Source organism: Dermacentor andersoni, chromosome 1 (genome assembly GCF_023375885.2).
Source record: "Dermacentor andersoni chromosome 1, qqDerAnde1_hic_scaffold, whole genome shotgun sequence".
In the NCBI taxonomy this organism is placed as follows: Eukaryota; Metazoa; Arthropoda; class Arachnida; order Ixodida; family Ixodidae; genus Dermacentor; species Dermacentor andersoni.
Window position 1 is genome coordinate 122,235,711 of NC_092814.1, and position 22,392 is coordinate 122,258,102.

The window sequence follows — 22,392 nt, forward strand, 5'->3', positions numbered from 1 at the left end:
TATCTGTCACCTGTTCAGGTTCCTTGCAGGAAAAAGTTGGGGAGTATCTATACAGGCTATGTTACAGCTGTACATGGCGTTGTTCGTTGGATTCCTGCGATACAGCCTGCCTGCAATATCCAACACCTGCAAGACTAACCTGCGTACGATTCAGAGTATTCAAGCCCAAGCCCTTAAGATATGTCTTGGCTTACCACGCAGTGCATCAACGGCTGAAACCATTGCCCTTGCGCAGGATTACCCCATCACGACGCACATTACCGTTGAGACAATGCGTATGCATCTCAGGCAGTATGCTAGGACCCCTTCCCACCACTTGGCGAGCCTCACTGCTGCAAGGCCCTGCTCGACATTTAGCAGTATTGTCAGTGCACATCGTGCGTTGTTTACTTCAGGGTACGCACCTGCGGCCAAGCCAGCGTTCACTCCGTGGTGTTTGAGCCATCCACAAGTACATCTAATGATTCCGGGACTACAGAAGAAGACAGATCTACCGGCCCCTGCTCTAAAACAGCTGAGCTTACTTCTTCTGCATGAAAAGTACAGCAACCACGTGCACATCTATACCGACAGATCGAGTACGTCGTGCAGTTCTTCTGGTGCCGTGGTTATACCAACGCGAGGAATGACACTGCGGTTCAAGACATCGCATGTCACGACCTCAACGGCGGCAGAACTAACGGCCCTGCGTCGAGCACTGGAATTCATTGATTCTGAAAGACCTAGAAAATGGGCTGTGTTCTGCGATTCAAAACCAGCACTACAGGGCACGCAGTCCGTTCTCCGACACGGATGTCATGACCAATTGACATACGAAGTTGTGAAACTTTACCATGATGTCCAACAAAAAGGTCACGAGGTCGTTTTTCAATGGATACCTGGTCACTGTGGAATCAGTGGCAATGATTCCGCCGATAACGCTGCTCGCACAGCACATCAAGGAGAGCACAGCGTTTCAATTCCGCTTTCGAGGACTGACGCTGCAAAGCAGCTTCGACACCTTGCACGCAGTCTCACACTGACCGAGTGGAACTCGCCAAACTTACGACTCACGCGACTGCATCGACTAAACCCCTCCCTGCAACTTCGACCTCCACTCGGACTTCCTCGACGTGAAGCTGCGCTTCTCTGCCGCCTTTGGTTAGGAGTGGTCTTCACAAAGGCATACTCTACATTAATTGGAATGACTGACAGTGCAGCTTGCGAGGTCTGTGGCACCGAAGAAAACATCGACCACCTGCTGTGCCACTGTCCAAGATATGCCTCAGAGAGACAAGAACTTGCCAAAGCTTTCCAAAAACTGGACAATCGGCTGCTTTCTGTGCAGGTGCTGCTAGAACACCGCCCCCATCGCCCGTCGGCCCATAAAGCGGTGAAGGCGCTTTTGTGTTTCTTAAGGACGACGGGTTTGTGCGACCATCTGTGACTATTAACGCGATTTCTGTAAGACCACACGCGTCAGCGAACTCGCCGCGATTTCCTTCTTTCTTTCCCTGCTCTCTCTCCCTGTGATCTTTGTTTTCCCCTTTCCCATTCCCCCGGTGTAGGGTAGCCAACCGGACGTTATTCTGGTTAACCTCCCTGCCTTCTACTTTTCTCTTTCCTTTTCTCTAAATCATGGGCCCGAATTCACGAAACATTCTTACGCTAAAATTGTTCGTAAGATGAAATTTCAGCCAATTAGATACAAGGCATATTACTAGCGAAGGCGGCCGGCCAATGGGAAGGAGCCCTTACGAAAGCAGTTCTTTGTAAATGCGGCCCCAGGGGCCGAATTGCGTCTTTTGCTGTAGCTTGTCCCATCAATAAAGTAACCGGTTACATGTAAGTGGTTGCTGCAAAAATGTTTTTGAACTTGAGCGAGTGTTACCGAGTAAACAAAATATTTGTTAAATTACAAGATTACCGAGAAATGTAATTGACTACAAGTAATCAATTACATGTTACTCGTTACGTACAAGTCTAGCGTGCGCAGAACCCGTACTCTACTCGGCTTCTTTTATGTGCGGCGTCGCGGAACCCTTCACTTAGTATCAGCCCCCTACAAGACCACTGTAATACCACACTGGCTCTTTGGGGTACTGGGGACATTGCATATTATTAGGTATCAGTGATTCATGAAGACTACGCGCCGGCCTTCCTCCGCATACAAGAAGGACAATCAGAAATAACGACGAAGGAAATTCGAAATACTACAGTTCAATAGCTACAACCATGCAAAGAAACAGACAACGAAGCCGGAGAAAGCACAGAGGAAATTATTTCTTATGCCTAATAGAAATGGTAGCAATAAAAGGGAAGTAGACGAAAAGAGAACTTCCCGCCAGTGGGAACTGGACCCGCATCTTGCGCATTACGCGTGCGGTGCTTTACCATTTAAGGACAGCGGTGCCATTACCCCCGCCCACTTGGCTATTTGCACATGCGCACAAAATTAGCCCTGGTATTGTTAGCCACCGCCCCTTACGGCAAAAGCGGCAGATGTGAGACATTCTTTCAACCGCAAGAGTTACGTAGTGCATGAGCTAAGGACCAGGCCAATAAAGCACCGCACGTGTAATGCGGAAGATGTGGGCTCGGCTCCTACCAACGGCAAGTAGTTTCTTTTCGTTCACTTCCACTTCCCATTACTCAAACTTTCCTACATTTCTGTTATGCAAGACAAATCATTTCTGTTATGCTTTCCCTGACCTTGTTGTCTCTTTCTTGGTACGGTATTAGTGACCAACAAAATATCGAGCCCCTCGAATTCACTTATTCTTCTCCATTAGTCCAAGATCCGGTGATAACAACGTATGCGACGCCCACTTGTGGTGCTGCTCATCGACGAAATGGTTCTTCTTTCGCGGCTCTTTGACTAAACCCGTTCGGCCAGCGCTGCTATCTAGCGAAATAGCGATGTACGCTCCGGTGCTATAGATTTATACCATAACGCAGGGTAAAATAATAATGTCACGCTTTACGGCTCAAGGGAGCTTGCCACCTGCCGGTCAGATTGGCGCCCACTTTATTTTCTGGACTCACGTTCTGGAAAACTATTGATTTCTGGTCAGGCCCCGGACCAGCGCGGCCAATCGGCACCGCCGCCGCAAGGCCACTCGCTCGTTAACATTTCCCCGACGGGTGTCATATTTCTTGGCCCCCGCGGCGCCCGAAGAGGCGCTCAAATAATCGCCGGCGCCGCACAGCGCGAAAGACAATCAAGGGGGAACAACCTGCGGGATCACAGCTGGAGCGCTCTCGCTGACCAAGATTTAGGGCGCCAGGCGTAGAAGCGCTGGACTCTCTTCGGATCATTATCTGCCGACAACGATTACGGCACTCCGTAAACGATGCATAAGGGCCCCGAAAAATCTCAATCCTCCTTTCTACGGTTTCGTTCTCTTCTTTGTTTCTCTCTGTTCTCTTCCCCTGTCTCTCCGCAGAAGCACCGCTCCTGCGGCAATGTGTATGCCCTCCCCCCTCCCCTCCCCCTCCCCCCTCCTTTCCCGTTCGCTATATATCGTCCTCTTTGTTACGCTTCTGTTCGCAGGAGCTTAATTCCAACATTTTCCGTCACTCCGTGCGCGTTTCTTTTGCTCTTGTGTTTTTCGGGCTGTAAGAGCATTTTGACGGCTCTTCTTTCGTCCTTGCCCGCTTTTGCTTTGCCTTCTTGTTATGCCTCGAAAAACCAATGTCCAATTTGCACGGAAGCTCTGCCACGCGATTCGCAAATGACGCAAAACGTCCATTTGTTACCGCCCGGCTGGACGCCGTTTTCAGCCATTTATTCAGCCGTGTATGTACACGTGTCTGCGGCATGGTATGCTCATCATGGCGCCGCCATATGTTTTGCCGCATATGCATTGCGGTATATACGTTTCGGGGCGGGTTGCATGCAGACATCACAGACCGAGACGACGACTACCCGTGTTGTGACACATTCATGAGGATTAAGGGAGAAGATTGAAAAGAGGGAGAGAGAGACTCTGTATATGACATGCGATGAGGCATTTCCTAGAAAAATTGGTATCAGCTACGCCATCGCAGTTTTCGGACAACAGCGAATAAATTGTTTCCTCGTTGTGTAGTGATGTCGTTTATTGCCAGTATTTCTTTCCACGCTTTTTTCAATGAACGCACTTCATTGTGTTTTTTTTCTATGACACATTAATTTTGTTATGTTATTCAATACTTTGTAACGCTCAAATAATTACAGTTATTCGGAAACAGCGATGTAAAGATTTACGAGACACCCAGTAGAAACCCGAGCACGAACGAGAATGGGCTTCGTGTTCGCGTTCCTATTGTGTGTCGCGTAAATCGCTGCAGCGCTGTATCCAAGTAATGCTAGTCCCGACGAAAACTTTACCAATTACTGTTGCAGTTTTTAAGGGCAACAGAATTGGACAAGTGGCTGTAGCCTGAACAGATGTTTATAGTGCTGCAAGTGCTACTGCGCTGTGCGGTGACGGTATGCGGTGACAGTGACCGACTGCGATTGTATGTCTATGCTCCGTTCTTTCTTTATATCTACTTTGCTATCACTTTACCTCCCTCTGTCTCCCCAGCGTAGGGTAGCAAACCAGATCTCTCCATCTAGTTAACCTCCCTGCCTTTCCCCTTTCTTCTCTCTCTCTCTCTCCCCTCTCTCTCTCTCTCTCTTTACCAATTAGTACAGCACTTGCAGAACTGTTATGCGGGGGTTCTGTGAACTTATTCAGTGGAGGCATGTTGCCGTATTTAATGTTACTTCACAAAAAGAACCTCTTCTGTGAGGTGTTTGTCATGGGTTTAATTGCGGCTTACAAATCGCTCTTTGCAAATACAGCCTTAATGACTTGTGTAATCCCCCTGGTGCCTAATCATTCAGGTTGGCCAGATTAAAATTAACAGGGCTGACTAATTCCGTGTGTTAATGGGTATAGTACAGCGTCTCAATTTACGGCAGTATGTTTATTGAGCGAAGATTATGTCCAAAAAAGCTTGGTATGTGAGTACGCCACGGTGCCTCGATTTATGACTATGTACGAGACACCTCAGTCCGCTTACGTATGTAAACAACCTTGATTCGCGTGTTGCAGGCCAGGCGCAGTCTATAAGTTGCGTCTCCGTTAGAAGCGATTATCATCCAGTCGATGAACAGAATGTACGAAAACAAAAGTTGGTGAAAGTTTTCATCGAATAGCTCTCGTAGTTGGTGCCATAGATGTGCATGAGGAAAACCTTGCGTACGTGTTGATTAAGGTATCCTGAGGTCTGTTGACTAAACTCTGCAAATAAAGGTAAAAAATTCTCACGTCGTGATGACATCGAAAGCAAGTCCGGCACCGAAATACAGCACCACCTATCATCGTAATGGGAAGGCCTGTGCAGTAAGACGGCAGCACAGAGGGAAAGGACCAGGTATGCAAAAAGCTCAAAGTACAACTGCTGTATTGAACAGTACAGTGCAGCCCTCTTGTGCGCGGAAATTTTTATTCGTTGTTGCGCGTTATGGAGCACTCGCTTCCAGGTCCCCCCCCTTTGTTTATTGTAAGGCAGCCTTTCGCACCCGAGATTTAGAAGAGGGCTGTTTGCTTCGCAGCTTGGCGGGTCTCCGGACAGCGGTGGTGCCGAGCGGTGCCCATTGAGCGGGAGCCACCCACGATGCCGGCCAACAACAGCGTGGCGGCCGCCAAGCCGCAGCCGGCCGCCGAGCCGCTGCTGCCGGCGGCAGACGAGGCCAGCCCGCGGTCGCCGCAGCACCGGAGCAGCCCCGGGCCGCGCTCGCCGGCGCCGTCTAAGGACAGCCCCGTGTTCTTCGAGAAGAACAAAGTGCGCAAGCTGCGCCACTCGGCCATCCGGGACGACGGATATTGTTCCTCGACCAGCACGCCCCTGTCCTCAGGTGAGCCACGGTTCATTGCGGGGCGAGTGAGCACGAGCGTGGTAGCAGTACCCGTACTCATATGGCCTTTCTTTCGTGAGCGCTATTTGCCATTGGCCGCGACCGCATTCTATACTATTACGTCCAAGGTCACGATTGAGTCACAGTTTCTCTCGCGAACACTTCTAGTGTAAGCACTTCTTTCTAAATACGGGTCCAGTTCTACAAGGCGTTGCTATGAGCAGGCCTCATGAAACACCACTTTCTGGCACCAGGAAGAATTCTTATCACAAACAACTCTTGCTTGTGTGAAGCACACCTACAAATCACATAATCAGTCTGCTTGGCTGCCAGAGAACGGTAGATGGACGAGTGGGCAAATTCACAAAGTTCTTGTTATTAAGGACTTCTTCTGATTGGTCGGCGGCCTTCGCTAATAATATGCTCGCTGTAACTATTGGACTGTTTTGTTCTTATGAGCTTTTCTAGCGTATAGGACAACAGTAGACAGAGAAACTAAGAGGCAAATGTAGGGAGGTTAACAGAGGACGTTCCCGGTTGGCTTGGGGAGGGGGAAGAGGTAGGGAGAAAAAAGAAAATGGTAAGTCACCCACAGTCCGTCGCAGAGGACTCTGCACTGTCCCACGCGTTCATACAATCCAGTGTCCTTCAAGAAGCGCAGAAAGGCTTTTGTGGCCTTTTGCATGCAAGTATGCATAGGCCATGGTCGAAGGATCTTTTCATCTGAGAGCGCTCTATTATCTAGCAGCTTAAGTTTCGCTTGTAAGGTACGCCGTTGAGTGTCAGAGGATGGGCAGTGACACAGAAGGTGCTCTAGAGTCTCATCGCACCCGCATAAATTGCACGACGCACTGTTGGCCATTCCTATCAGCAATGAATAGGACTTTGTAAATGCGTCACCCAACCGCATGCGACACATTCACAGAAAGTTCTTACTAGCGTAAAAACTTTCTGTGAATACGGGCCGAACCCTCATGTTCACTAAAAATCTGTCACGGTATAATTGCCTTCTTTTTCTTGTATCTTTTTTCGCTTGGGTTGCCACGCGGCATAACTAGTATTGTTAAAAAAATTCCTGATTTATTGTCCCTTATATCTATTCATTCCCCCCATGTTATCGGCATCACAGAGACTTGGCTGCACAATGGTATTTACGAATCTGAGTTCACTCCACCCGGTTTTCTTGCCGTGCGCTTAGACAGGATTTGCGGTACTGGTGGTGGCGTGGCACTGCTTATCCGGTCGGATCTACGATTCTCAGTCTTGCCTTCTCCTCCAGAAACAGAATCCGTGTGGTGTAAAATTTACCTTCATAACCGGTGTATTGTGATTAGTGTTATATATCGTCCCCCCGGCTCTACTCTTGATGTTCTTCATGCTGTTGCAAATTTCATGAGCGAGATCAACATTGCTTCGTCGAGCTTTATCTGTATGGGTGACTTCAACGCCCCTGGCATCCACTGGCCATCATTGTCTGCTGTCGGTCGCGACACAGCTATTTGTAAAGAACTAATAAACATTTCCTTCTCCTTTGGTCTCACCCAGGTTGTTCCTAGTGCAACCAGATTAAATTCCGTCCTTGACTTAGTTTTTTTAAGCGCTAACCTAGCCGAACGTAACTTTTCTTGCGAGGTAATTGATGGTATTTCAGACCATAAAGGCGTTTTAGTGTCACTCTCCTGTCCAATTTCTAAATCCCCCTACACGTTTACTAGTTTCCCTGATTTTACTCGTGCGGACGACTCCATTACTGATGTCTTATCTCATCATTTCGATACGTTTAGTGCACTTGCAGACAACCAGGGCGTCAACTGCCTTGCTAATTACTTTGAGCGTCTTGTCAAATCATGTATCGAACGTTTTGTGCCCATTAAAACTAAGAAAAGAAATTCTAACATTCCATGGATGACTCGTGATATCTTGCATTTGTCCCGTCGCGTTCGAAGGTTAAGGCGTTCCAGAAGAGGCACTGATCCCATGGCGTGGATTAGATTTGTTAAGGCAAAGAAAGAACTCAATCTTAAGTTGCAAATTGCCAAGGATTTCTTTTTTCGCGTTCGCCTGCACAATTTGTTAAGAACTAACCCACGAAAATTTTGGTCGTCTATTTTACCTCGCGATGCTTCATCCACTTCTTTCAGAATAGATAATGACGTCATCAACGACCCGGCGGTGATATCCGATGCTTTCAACAAGTATTTCCAATCCGTGTTTGTTTCCGATAACAACTTTATCCCGACACTTACCAATATAGTTTCTTCTAAAGCAATCAGTGACGTTGAGATAAACTGCGAAGGCATCCTCAACCTTATATTAAACCTAGATCTTAAGAAATGCACCGGTCCGGACGGGATACACAACGCGTTCCTTGTTCGTTATTCGTTGTGGTCATCAAAATATCTGTCAGTCATATTCAGAAAGTCCTTATCATCCTCTACTGTACCTTCTTCATGGAAGTTAGCCAAAGTGCTCCCTCTTTATAAATCTGGAGATAAGCAGTGTTTGTCGAACTACAGACCAATTTCCCTGACGTCACAGTCATGCAAAATGCTGGAACACATCATTCATAAGCACATCACGCTCTTTCTGGAATCAAATAATTTGCTGTCTAACATGCAACATGGGTTTAGGCGCGGTTTTAGCACGTTAACACAGCTAGTTGAGTTCACGCATGACATTTCATTGAACCTTGATGTAGGCAACCAGGTTGATGCCATTTTTATAGATTTCTCGAAGGCATTTGACACCGTTTTACATTCTAAACTTATTGCTAAACTTAATGCTGTACTGAATAATCCTCATTTAGTTAACTGGATTTTAAGCTTTCTCTCATTTCGCTCCCATTTCGTCTCTTACAGTTCGACTGACTCCGCTACTGTTGATGTGACATCAGGTGTGCCCCAAGGCTCCGTCCTTGGGCCACTTCTTTTTTTATTATACATAAACGATTTACCATTTCACTGCTCTTCTAACATCCGTCTCTATGCTGATGACTGCGTTCTATATGAAGTGATTAAATCTTCTAATGATCATTATCGCCTTCAAGAGTCGTTTTCTAGGTTTTGCGATTTGTGTAACACTTGGCAAATGAACATTAATTTCAATAAAACCGTTCTGATGTCTTTCTGCAACAAATCTTCCCCCTCCCTTTTCAGTTACTCGTTCAATGGCCGTGCTGTAGATAAGGTTTCTGAGTATAAGTATCTTGGTGTCATTTTTACGCATAACATGTCATGGTCCAAACACATTGATTACATATGCAGTAAAGCACTAAAAAAATTAGGTTACTTGAGGCGAACGCTAACCCGATCTCCTAAAGACACAAAGTTACTAATGTATAAATCTCTAATCCGCCCTGTTCTTGATTATGCATCTGTAGTTTGGGCCCGCATAAGCAGTTAGAGATTAATAAACTAGAAACAATACAGAAAAAGCTGTGCGATTTATATGTCATCGCTACGATCGCGACTTTTCGCCCTCTTCAACACTTTCTTCCTTGAACCTAAACACACTCTCTTCTCGTCACCGCGTCGAATCATTAAAATTCTTGCATTGTATTGTCAATTGTTTAGTTAGGCTCTCAAATGATGATTACATTAACTTCACGCCGGGATCATCAACGAGAAGACATCATGACCTAAACTTGATACCCTACTACGCACGTACTAATATGTTCAAATTCAGCTTTTTTCCCCGCTCAATCGAAGACTGGAATTCATTACCTGGGTCCATTCGCTCATGCTCATCCCAAATTTTTGCAACCGCCATCCCAGATGCATAATCGTGCTCACCCATGCCTGGCATCCATTTGTATAACTTATTGTGTATTTTTCTTTCGTCAGTGCTCTTTTGTAAAAATGTTCGCTTGTGTTTATTTGTGTATTTGCCTTTCATCAGTGCTCTTTAAAAGTGTTCACTTGTGTTTACCGCTGTATATTCCGTTGTATTTTCTGTACCTTTTCTTAACCCACTCCTGCTATAGCGCAAATTGCGCTGCAGTATGTATAAATAAATAAATAAATAAATAAATAAATAAATAAATAAATAAATAAATAAATAAATAAATAAATAAATAAATAAACTGCTGTAAAGCTAAATAAAAGCGTACAGGCATGCATGGCGTAATTATTTGTAAGAGCAAATGCTAGCCAATCCTGATGCAGGATATAATAATAGTGAAAGTGACCAGTAAGTGGCAACCAGCACATACGAACGGTACGTTTTGTGAATTCAGCCAGAGGGACCACACGGTCGGGCGGAGGGGCCGAATGCACCAAGCCTCTCGGGCCGAATTCACGAAGTTTTTTTTCGTGTGTTTTTCGACTGACCGTCCTTCTTCGCTAATGATATGTCCAGCGTCAGGATTGGCTGGAATTCGTTCTTACGGACAATTATAGCGTAAATGCTTTCTCGAGAATACGTGTCCTCCTTCGTTAGGCGCTCTTTGCTGTCGACCGGCCACCTTCGCTAATGCCTCGAGTGGCCAGTCGCGCGGCCATTTGGCGTGTATTCGCTGGCTCCTTTCACCCTCGGAAAAACACCTTTATGCAGCCCGTATTGAGCAACAGAAAGCTGCCACAAGACAGTGCAGACACTCTTGAAATTTTTACGATCGAGTGGCTTATCAGGGAGACTGTAATTCTCATGGACGTTCATGACCTTCCCTACATCTTTTCCCCCGTTACTTTGCCTTTTATCTTCGCTGTTCTTTTCCATCTCTCATTTGTCCTTGCACATCCGCCAGTGCAGGGTAGAAACCAGAGCCAAAACCACCCGGTTAACCTCTCTGCCTTTCCCATCCCGTTTGTCTCTCTCTCTGTGTCAGGAGTTTTTCATGTTGCTCCAGAATTTTCTCATTGACGCTTTTCATCTAATTATAATATTTGAGAAGGCAACTAATTAATCAAGACTAATTATCCAATTAGGCGGAATGCAATACATAATCTGAGTATCTGCGAGCGACGGCAAACAGCGTTGCCTTGGTTCTGTCCAGCTACGTGGCATTTGCATGTTTTTGAATCTTCGTACACGATAGTTGGGACATCCTGTACATTCATTTTTTGTGAATATGGGCCGAGATTGTTTCGTTCAGGGGGCACTGTTCGGTGGTACAGAAACAAATACCTGTTCAACGGTTGCGGAAACATTGACGGACACTGCTCAGGTGGCAGGCTAGTAAACGAAGGGAGTGTGAGTGGGGACACGTGCCGTGTAGCATGATTTGTGTCCTGTCCTTCAACTAAGGCCAATCCACTGGCGTTAGACAGTCGACTGTACAGTCCCTCCTCTCACTAAAATCAACGCTGTTCCGGTATATTTTGTTCTATTAAGCGATCTAACTTGTAAGACTTTGCCGAATAGACTACAATTCGGGTGAAATTGGTCACAGGAGCAGTTTGATGGACCAATATTTGAAGCGTAGCAGGCCAAAATCTGATGTCAGCGAATTTTACTAGAATGTCAATGCGGAACAAAATCACCGAGGATCGAGCTCACGAAAAATATACCGTTTAAAGTAACTGCTTGCGGTAGGAAGTCGTCGTCTCTTACCACACTTTCGCAGCAGCTGGACCGGACGTTGAAGGATTCGCCAGAGGTGGCGTGTTCGCAGACAGTCAGTATCAATGCCGCCGCATTTTCCCCGCGCCTTAAGAGCGAGAAGTCACGCTTCAGAGACGTGCGCCCGCAGCGGGACATGAATGATGGCGCACGTGGGCATACGCAGAGTACGTGGACCACCTGAGCGCCGCCGAAGGTCAGACGGCTGTGATTCTGGCCGACGGTGTGGCCTCGACTGTGCCTGTGGCCGGCGAGCCGCTCGATGCCAAGGCGGCCGGGGAGCGCCCCACGTGGAAGAGCAAAGCCGACTTCCTGCTCTCCATCATTGGCTTCGCCGTCGACCTGGCCAATGTCTGGAGGTTTCCCTACCTCTGCTACAGAAACGGCGGAGGTGAGAGCACCCGCTCGTCGGCCATTTTCTTCGCGAAGCGAGAAGGAAGCGAACGGTGCGAGCACGCGCAGCGCCGTTTCTCGCTTGTTGCGTAGTGGTGTTGCGCGCGCGGGCTTGTTTCTTCGTTGGGCCGACACAATGTAACCATTCTATTCCAACGCTAATCATTTTCGCACTTCGTAAATGGTACGAGCGGCGCCCCGCCAACATTGTTGTCTGCGATCGGTCGTTCGTGAACGGCAGATGATAAAAAAAATTAGACTCGATGGAAAAGAATGCTTACGTTATACCGGCCCTTCGTTTAATTGAGGATGTACAAATTTGTCCAACCAGCAACCATGACATTGCTTCATCGATGAACAACTGCTTGTCTTAACATAACTCGGCCCTTAGTAAGCTGCTGCGAATGAACGAGAACAACTCATGAATGGTACTGCCAGGAATGCTCCACACAAGATCGTGCATGGTGTCATGGCCCATTACGCAGAGCGTGACTTTCTTGTCTCTGTGGTTTTTATTGTGCTAAGTTACTAGTTCAACTAGAGCTGTCGTTTTCGCTTACTTTAAGAAGCCATTGCCTTAAGTAGGAAAAGAAAGCGTTGGCTTGGCAATGGTCCGGAAGGAGAGTCTCTTGTAATACGTACATATTGATTGAATCACACACAGCATGAATGCTGTTACGCTTAATTTAATCATCAAATTAGCTTCCTTTTGTGCATAGGACATTGCCTGTGGCATTGAGCAAAGTATGGAACAGCCGAATCCGGGCCGAGATTAACAGCCTATAATTTAGTAAACTTCTCAAAACGTCAAACGCGGATAGAAGCGAACGCTTTTTACGCGTAATTAAATGAAATTGTGACGTTTAATTCGCTCATTAGCTCGTTTTCAATTTCAAGCATGCTTACATGAAAACTTCATGGAGTAATCCCAAGTGCACGCTTCGGAGTCTGAATTAAGCCACTAGCTGTTACAAGTACAAGTGAAACTAGAAACAAGATAACGCATTGAAGTAGTATCGAAATTGTTCGCGCTTTAATTTTTGAGCACTGTGCCTGAGCAAGACCAAAGGAGCAAAAAACTATAGCGTTATAAGAATATACACCGCCTATACTCAAAGAGAGCTGTGCTTTTAAGTAATTGAGCATTACTCGATTACCCCCTGGCCTTTACCCTGTGCTGTCGTTATATATCTGTACAACACGAGACCGAAGTTCCAAGCAAGAGTATATATATCGCCCATCAAACATTGGCGTTAGAACACCACGCATTGCAACAGCTACTGCATCTCATGAAAAAAAGAAAAATGCCGAATAAAGCGGGGACCCTGTTGCTTCGCAAGCGACATTTCAACACTCCAGAGTTCTGCCTGAATGAAACGTAGCTCAAAACTTACAAAACTAGGTGTATTCACATACTATGTTGAGAAATAAAATCGAGACTTCGGACATGACCTGTCAGGTGCGCCATAAATATAGTGATTGCGAGAACGAGATGTCAGAATAGATAACAGTATGATATTATAGTATTGATAACTTGCGCCCAATAGCTAACTCTTGAACGCTGAGCAAAAGTGGAGAAAGTGGAGTGCTTCGAAATATTTTCCGCAGCACTGTATTCTTTTCAAGTGCATCAAAATGACGGTACTGCAGCAATTATGCAGCTCTTACGCAAATGCGACTTCTACTGTGCGGTACCACTCGTGCGACCTCCAATTTAGCACCAGGACGCCCTTAAAGTCGCCATGGCCGCCGAAAAAAAAAAAAAAACTCAAATTCACTAAAAAATTGGAAAGCGAATCGGCTATCGTGGTTCAGTCATGTAAACTGACAAATTCGCAATCGTAGCAGATAGCCTTAAGCCGCGTTCAGACTACGTGCGCTTCATACGGATCGTTCGCACGGATTGTAAGCGTAAACACTTAAAGCGCAACTAGTTTGTTCAGACTATTGTCGCATTGAGCGAAAAGCGCGCAACATTTGCAACCAGCCTGAGCGTTAATGCTGGAGTAGCCGCTACTTTTACGACAAGCACAGATACGACTTTTACGATGCCACCAATGCGCGAAGGAGTTTCGGTTTGCATCTACCGGTCTCCGGGGTTGCGCGCTCCTCAGATTCCTGGATTAGAAAACCGGCGTGCCGGCGACGTCCTTTGACGCTGCTGCGTAGTCGCCTGTGGTTCTGCTAGCACCTCTGCTAGCGCTCGTTTGCTGAAATTGAAAACTTCGTTTCTCAGTTGTCCGGGGGCGCTGATAGGCCGCTCAAAAAAGCGTATTTAACCGAAGTACTGAATGCGAACAATAGGAGATCTTTAGCGATGTAACCCAAGTTCCAGCAGTTACGTTAAATACGACAATTAAGACATTTATGACAGATGCGACTCTAGTCTGAACACGGCTTTAAACGTGAAGCGCGTTCAGCAAGCGGGTCTCTCGCGAGTCAAAACAAAACGGTCTCTTCTGGCCGCCGATTCATTAGGGCTCGGCAGAAGGAAAAGCGGATCGGTTGTTGCACCGCAACGCTTGCCAAAGGCTGCGATGGCTGCGCGCGATGCAAATTTCCGCGCGGTGTATGCACGCATTCCCTGTTACCCATGAAGGGAAGCGCACTTTGCAGAATCGCTGACGCGCGCCGCGCAGCACGTTTACGGACGCGCCGCTCGGCGCCCCAGATCCATAAACAGCAGTGGAGCGTGCTTGGCTGTTTCGAAAGGACGAAATGGTAGGAAATTTTCAGCCACTTAACACCAGGTGCCACCGATGCGGCCTCGCGACCCGGACTGATTTTCACGCGAATGACGCGCTACACAATGCGCACCTTCTAGTGAAGCTCTATACCTATCAATTATAATGCAAAACTCAGCATCGTTGCCCTCGTTGCGACAGATCGACGAACGTCGGCGTTCTTTTAAGTCCAGGCCTGATGTGATCGGGACAATGCACGTGCTCTAAAGGTTGTGACATTTTACGCCCTAAAGAGGCGCGCGCGAAATCGGCGTGCTCTGTAAAGCGAAAAATAAAGGTTCAAAGGGGGGGGGGGGGGGGGTTGAGATGCTCTTCTTGTGGGCTGCCTTCTCCGGGTCGTTGACTGAAACGAAAGCTTCTCTAAAAAGAAACAGGCCACCGGGCTAGGCTAACCTCTGGGACGCGTTTTCATTCCGTTCTGATAGGCAGAGCCGGCCAGAGTCGAGGTTCACGCGCTTTGTGCATTTACTCTCACATGCCTTCACTGGATTCCAGGTTAAACAAGCTCTGCGCGTGCAAACATACGGAATACAGACGCAACGAACCTAATTTGAATTTTAGAGTGTCCTTTCAGCCTTTTCAGTTCATGGCTACGGGATAGGGTAATGCGAACATTGCTCTCGCTTTTGTATGCAGTATTCACCTGCTCTGTACGTTCTTTATTCTCTTCTTGACGTCCCCAGGTGTATTCCTGATACCGTATATGCTGATGCTGATCTTTGGAGCGCTGCCACTCTTCTACATGGAGCTCGTTCTGGGGCAGTACAACAGACAAGGCCCCATAAGCGTCTGGAAGTTGTGCCCCCTCTTCAAAGGCAAGTCGGGCAGTTTCGCGGTGCAGTTTTTCTTGTTCTGTTCAATTTGAAGTTGCCCATGATTTGAATCCATTTAGGGCGTATCTCGGACGTGCAGCTGTTATTTCCAGTCTCGAGCGTTTCTGTGAAACCACGTACCTTTAAGGATCAATCTTCCTTTTAATCCTAACCATGGTTGTCAAAACGCAAAGTCATCGAGATACCTTGCAGCACCGTGACCCTATAGGGACATGTACTGCGCATTCCGATAAATACGCCTCCAGCGACGCGCACTTCCGGCCCATAAATTCGCAATACGATCACGCGGTTCTTCTTTTATAGGTGCTTGCGATATCGCCGGAACGGAGAATTTACAGCCTCGAGATATTAGAGTTCCACAGCACGCGCGCGCTGCCGCTCGCACTCCTTGCGAGTGCAGCCATTTGTCAGTCAGGCACAGCAGGTGAGCAAGGGAACCTGTGCGCTCGCAGGCGTGGGCTACTGCTCAGTGCTGGTGTCATGGTACGTGTCCTTCTACTACAACGTCATCATCGGCTGGGCGCTGTACTTCATGTTCTCGTCGTTCCGGGCCGAGCTGCCGTGGTCCAAGTGCGGCAATCCGTGGAACACGCCCAGCTGCTACAGCGGCACCCTGGCGGACAACGACACGGACGCGCCGGCCGCCGACAACCGCACCTCGCCCGCGCTGGAGTTCTTCAAGTGAGTGAGCTCGCACTTCCCGTGCCTATAGCGAACCACCCTCGCGCAGGGACACCCGTCGCCATTCAGTGTATACGCGAGGTGAGCGCGAACGCACCCGTGTGTCATGCGTCAGGGGCTGAATTCAGAAAAGCTTGCGGCTCGTAAGTGCTGTTTGCCATCGGCTGGTCGCCTTCGCTAATAACATGTAGCACAACACGAATGACTGGCGCCTGCTCGTACGAACAGTGTCTATAGTGTTAGAACAGACCCGTATTCAAAAATCAGTTCAAACGCTAGGGAGCGTTTCTTAAGGAAAGGGTGCCGGCCAATCGTAATACCGAATATAGTGTCAGTTAAGGCGTCCGATCAATGGCAACAAGTTCTTGCCGACAAAAAGAAAACTTTGTGAATTCGGCCTTGAAAGGGCGCATTCACAAAGTCCTTCTAGAGCTACAGCGCTTCGTAGGATCATGAAACCGTCGATCGTGATAAAGCACAATGTTCGCTACGATGATCTACCAATCGCACATTTTTTTTGCGGAGAAAAAAACTCCTTCTGAATCAAGGCTCGTATTCGCAAAACGTTCTGCTCCAGAAGTTTTCGTAAAAGAAAGTTCCTGCCAATACTGATGCTGTGCATGTTATTAACGAACGCATCCAGTCAATGGAAAACAACACTTAAGAACGAAAAGCTTTGTACATTCGGCCCCAGGCCCCTAGGATAGTATGCACCAAAAAAGTTATTCTGCTAAAACTATTCGTAAGGTCATATGACATCCGGTCACGCTGTCGTACATATCATTAGCGAAAGTGGCTGGTGTTAAGGCAGCCACCAGTTGTTACGGGGACGGGGTTTAGGCGACCTTCAACAGCGTCTGCTTGGAGCTCGAACAAGGTTGACAATCTAAGAGGGTTCGGCAGGAAAGACGAGGTGATGTAAAAAGAAATAACAGAAGTTTAATACATCATTACGGGTGAGCGGTGCGCTCACCCGTAAGATCACCTGTAGGGAACTGCTAATAAGGCTAGGCTTCGCGGAATCAATCAAAGAAACCCAAATAACGGAGGGGATCCCTGATGAATATCGGAAAACATACACTGTTAGCCCCCTACCCAAAAACATGGACCCAAACCTGCACACGGCGCGAAGGGACGCAAGGGCGAAATACGTCGAAAAGTACCTGGCCACAAAAAACACAACAGTATACACAGATGCTGCAGTATACACCAAGCAAAGAGGCACAAACATAGTAAAGACAGCTGCGATAGTAATAAGCCAGGACTACAAAGAGATCAGCAGCGTGTCAATGAAGGACTGCTCGGTAACGGAAGCTGAGGAAATAGCCGTAGCTCTAGCGGCAGTGGAGGGCTACCGATCCGAAAGGTCTTTAACAATACTCACCGACTCGCAAACTACGTGTCGAAATTACATGAACGGCAGAATAGGACGCAGAGCGCTTCACATCCTCCGCTCCTGCAGGGCTAACAACAGTCAGGCATACAATTTTCTGGGTACCGGGACACGCTGAAATAGAAGGGAACCTAAGGGCGGACAAGGCAGCTCGAGAGCGCATAAACCGAGCGGCCACAAGCACCGACCCTGATTTTACTATAAGGGGGTCCGAATCGAATACCCTCCTAAATCAGCATGAAGCATTCTCTTGGAGGAGCCTGCAAACAGGAACATACCCAAATCTAAACACACTAAGCAAGATGTTTCCCACCCAGTATAGAGACATTTGCCCCTGGTGCGGCGCCAAGCCCACCTTATATCACATTACATGGGAATGCGTTCAGAATCAACAATTCCTTCAAATAAGAGACCCGAGTGCGGAGCAGTGGGAGAGGGTGCTCTCCAGCAGCGACCCGAAAGTCCAGCATGGTCTAGTAAGGCACGCTCACCGAGTAGCCACCCTCAGTGGTGCCCTGGAATAGGGGCGTCGACCCTGCGCAGATGGGGAATAAGACCGTGAAGACGGCCGACCACAACTGCCACCGCTAATTTCTAACCAATTAGAGCAAATAAAGTTTTTCCTCCTCCTCCTCCAAAACAAAAAAGTACAGATACGTTCGTCGTACGTGCTCCTGCACGCAAGGGCAAAGAAGATCACGTGGCGCCTCGCTGCCCTTCTTATACGCTACACCATCCGCGCAACCTCATTCTCTCTTGCTCCCTGGTAGAGGGCCTTGTCAGCACACTGGTCAACTCACACAGATGAATACGGAGAGATACCACTTCCTGGCGTAGACTACGGTGGTGGACGTAGGTCACGTCGGGTCAGCCCACGCAAAGGAATTCGGAGAGAAACCACTCCCTGGCGTAGAGGCGGTGAGCATAACACAGAGGAGAGTAGGATTTGCACTGGTGCATAATCCCGTCGCACACACCGAAGGACAAGTCTTTTGATGTTTACGAGCGTGAAGGTTAGGCACGTCGTGTCTCAAGCGTATGGCATTCGTTCCATTCATGGCCACAAAAAGAGACCGTAACACCGGCCAATGGCAAACAGCACTTAGGAAAAAAAGGCTTTCCATGGATCAAACTCACAAAGGTTTCAGTTCGTAGTGCTGTTTGCCCTTTGTCGGCCTTCTTCGCTAATATGTCCAGCATCAGGATTGGCTAGCATCTGCTCTGCCTGACGGTATTAGCGTGCTTTTTTTTTAGTTTTTGTGTCGTGAATACCAGGTCCTGGGCCCATAGTCACAGAAAGTTCTTATGCTTGTAAGAGAAAATTGTTCGTAACAGTCAGCTAATCCTGATGCTCGGCATATTATTAGCGAAGGGGGTCGGCCAATGGCAAAGCTCACTTTCGCACGAAACGCTGGGACCGAATTCACAAAGATTTCGTTCGCAAGCGCTCTTTACCATCGACCGACCCCCTTCGCTAATAGTATGCCCAGCATCAGGATTGGCTGGAAATTTCTCTTACGAACAATTCTAGCGTAAAAGCTTTTCGCGAATACTGGCCCTCGTGCTCATAGAACATTAATTCGCTTTCTGATCGCTCTAAAACGAAAAGGCGAGTGAGAAGCAGATGGGACCGAACCGTCTCGTCTTCTTCGTCCCAGCGTACTTAAATTGCGTTGTCAAGGCACTCGTAGCTACGCATTTTGGACGAGGAGGTCACACTGTCATCATTTTTGCAGCCTTATTTCCGAGAATTAATACTGTGCCGAAATCAGGGTGCATACTTACAATACTTCTCGTAAGTGCCGTGCGCGTGTGACTGTATCGCTACGTGATCATCTCATTATCACGCTTAACATTATCATGAGTGGCAGGTGCCCGAAAGCCAGCCGATGAAAAACCGCTCTTACGTAATAGGGACCGAATTCACGAACATTTTTGTTTGTGAGTGCTATTTGCCATTGGTTGTCCGCCTTTCATTGATATGTCCAGCATCAGGACTGAACGGAATTTACTCCTGCGAACAATTCTAGCCTAAGGGCTTTTTGTGAATGGTTTTGTTATATGGGCCAGGGGCCCATATAAATACTTTCGTACGCTGGAGTGCTTTGTAACAAAAGGCGTCGGGCAATCATCGCAAAGGATTATGCTATTTGCGAAGGCGGCCAGCGAATACAAAAGGGCAAACAGCACAAATCCCCGTGCATGTCTTCTTGCATGCGTTGTTTTGAGAGAAGATTTGTACAATACCACCCACAACAGGTTGAAAAAATATTTAGCGACGGTATGGCGCGCCCTATTGTTCACGGCAAGCGCCAGCAGACCATGGTGTGATATGCCACAACGCCTGCTGTGTGGAATCAGGGTATACGCACCCCTTCTATATGCACGTCTTTGATTCGCTCAGTACTCTCGGTTTTGGTTTAGAAAGTGGTGGCGAAGAGATGTGTGTCTCCGCAGTGATGGAAGTGCGGCGTATTGTTTTGGAAGTTCGCTAGAGACATACGACATAGGTTCCAACTGTGAGGTTTCCACCTTGTCAGGAGAAAGCATCTAACGTGAATACTGCCAGTGTGTAACCTTCCCACGCTGACATCAACTATGCAGTCGGCTTCTGGGGCTTCGCAGGTGCGAACAAAACATCCGGAGATAGATTTCGTATAAATTATAATGCGGGGATATTTACGTGTCTCACTTCGTTGTTTATATGAACGCAGGGACTCACCCGTCTTTTCGGTGGGTCTTTCTTTCTTTGTTAATTTGTTTTTACTTTGGTTTTAATTTATTTTATTTTTTCTCTGAGACCTGGTGCCATTTGGCAAAAATTATGAATGTTGACGTGTCAGAAATGCGGACACTGCGATCACCCATCGCTTTTACCAACCCTGTAGGCTGCTGCCTAACGGATTCTCTACACGTTAATCCCTAATGGGTTGTTTGTCCGCAAGAAACCAACTACCAAGCCGAGACATTTGATGTCGAGATAAAAAAGACAGAAAGACAGAAAACGGAATCCGGCTTTCCTCTTCGCCACTTTTTCAACCTCCCGCCTTCCCGTTGTCGCGCCAAGGAAATAAACAATTTATCCAAGGTGCAAAAAGCAAAGGGGATGTCCCGCTGCCAGCGACAATTACTTCAAACTCCCTGGTGGCTTGCGCTCTTGTTACCCGCTTTCGCCGACAGCTGACACCGGCAGCCGCGACCCGCAAAGAAGGACCGCGCCCTTGTCTCCCACCTTGCCGAACCGAGTCCGCCGCCACCGCGGCCCACGGTGGGAACGAAGCAAAAGCTGAGTCCCAAAGCGAAGAAAGAGAAAAGCGCGACGCGCGCGAGGGAACCAGCCTCCGAAACCCCGATGCTGACACCCGATCGTGGACCGACGGCAGATAAGCAAGGAACGATCTTACATACAAAAAGCACACATGGCAGCGCGACGGGAACACTTTCAGCGGCAAATAACTCTCACTTTTCTTCGGTAAGCAGGAACTTCGGCAACCCGGGAATCGGTCGACCCACGCCCGTTTCTATCGAGCGCGAGTGTACATATAAGAACGCCTCTCTGCTCGCAACATGCGATACCTGCATGCAGGAAAAGGAAGTGCGAAGAGCAGATACATTTAAGCAACGACCGAACGAGTTCGAGCAAAGAATCCTGGCCTCACCCACTAAGCTAGAACGGAGTTTGGGGCCGAGTTGGGCTAAGAAGCGCTGCGTTGCGCAAACAGAGGAGTGCGATACCAAGCTGCGGTCCTGACAGGCGGCCACCGTAAAGGGTCCGTCTGTTCGAGCCGTAAAGATTTTCGCGCTAGGAGGCCACGTGCGCTCTTTTATCTGGCACTTCCGCTTGACGCCTCCGTGGACCCCTGCCCGCGGTAAGGGGGCGTGGGCGATTTCGGAAAGCACCCCGCGGACGCCTACGGGACACGGAGCCCTGCGGTTACCATGGCTACTATCGCCCCGTGCACTCTGTGCCCACCTAGCACTACTTCGCACCTCGCTTGGCTTTGTTTTGCCCCTGCTCCTCCTTGGGTGGAACTCACTAGACACCGCTAGTTACACTTTCATTCTAACTCTTTCCCTGCCATCACCCATATATCGGACAGTTGGGCTCGCGCGTCGTAGCACAGATCAACAGTCAGAGCGCGGCGCCTTCGAATGCTTTGGACGAAGCGCTCGCGGGCCTCAAATTGAGCTCACAGCTGTACTTCTGTTCCTTGATTGCGTGAGTTCGAAAGAAACATAGGCGCGTTAAAGTGGTGCCTGCCAGCACTCGTCACGTTGTTTGCAGGATAGATAGAGCGCTCATGAATGTATCTCACTTATGTAGATTCGAATATGCATATCACATAAACATTGTGAAGCTCACAGATGCACAACTTCATATCATATTGACCGCAAATAAAGACGGGAACAGCAGCACACCAAATAGGCCAAACTGAAGTTCTTCTGATGCACAACTTCAGAAAGTAGCACAAGCACCATGGCGCACAGGCACAGATACACGTAAAACGTAGTTTAAGATGCACACAACGTCATAAAATTAATTATCACGCACTAACACAGGCGCATTACCCTACGTTATGGCGTGTAATAAATTGGCGCCTGTAATTCCGTTGTATATATACAAGATCTGACGAATACACGGATATCTTAATGGATACTCAATAATTTCGATTTTCTTCAGAAAGACCTTAGAAGCCACAACCGTTCCTTAATTTTTTTATTATTATTTACTTTTTATTCTATTTTTAGGTGTTTCGGTTAGCCGTCAGCCTGTGTCTTCCTTAGTTTGTGGTTCTTAATTTGTGCTTCGGCCTCTGTTTTGCAGCATAGTCATTAACTGTAGTCGAGAAGGTGATGAACATATGCGCGTGACCGCAAGAACATTCAGAACTAGCAACTAGCTAGGTTTCAGCACATGTG

General features: G+C 47.8%; 1 protein-coding gene across 1 annotated transcript in view; it reads left to right on the plus strand.

Moving 5' to 3' along the window:
- The window catches only part of LOC126544042 (sodium-dependent noradrenaline transporter-like), a 187,519-nt gene that overhangs the window by 120,227 nt on the left and 44,900 nt on the right, over positions 1 to 22,392 (plus strand). Inside the window, exons 2-5 of the mRNA XM_050191232.3 lie at positions 5,567 to 5,869; positions 11,595 to 11,819; positions 15,249 to 15,380; positions 15,851 to 16,079. Of these exons, the coding sequence (XP_050047189.1) occupies positions 5,629 to 5,869; positions 11,595 to 11,819; positions 15,249 to 15,380; positions 15,851 to 16,079 (827 nt within the window). The 5' untranslated portion in view covers positions 5,567 to 5,628. The remainder of the gene's footprint in view (positions 1 to 5,566; positions 5,870 to 11,594; positions 11,820 to 15,248; positions 15,381 to 15,850; positions 16,080 to 22,392) is intronic.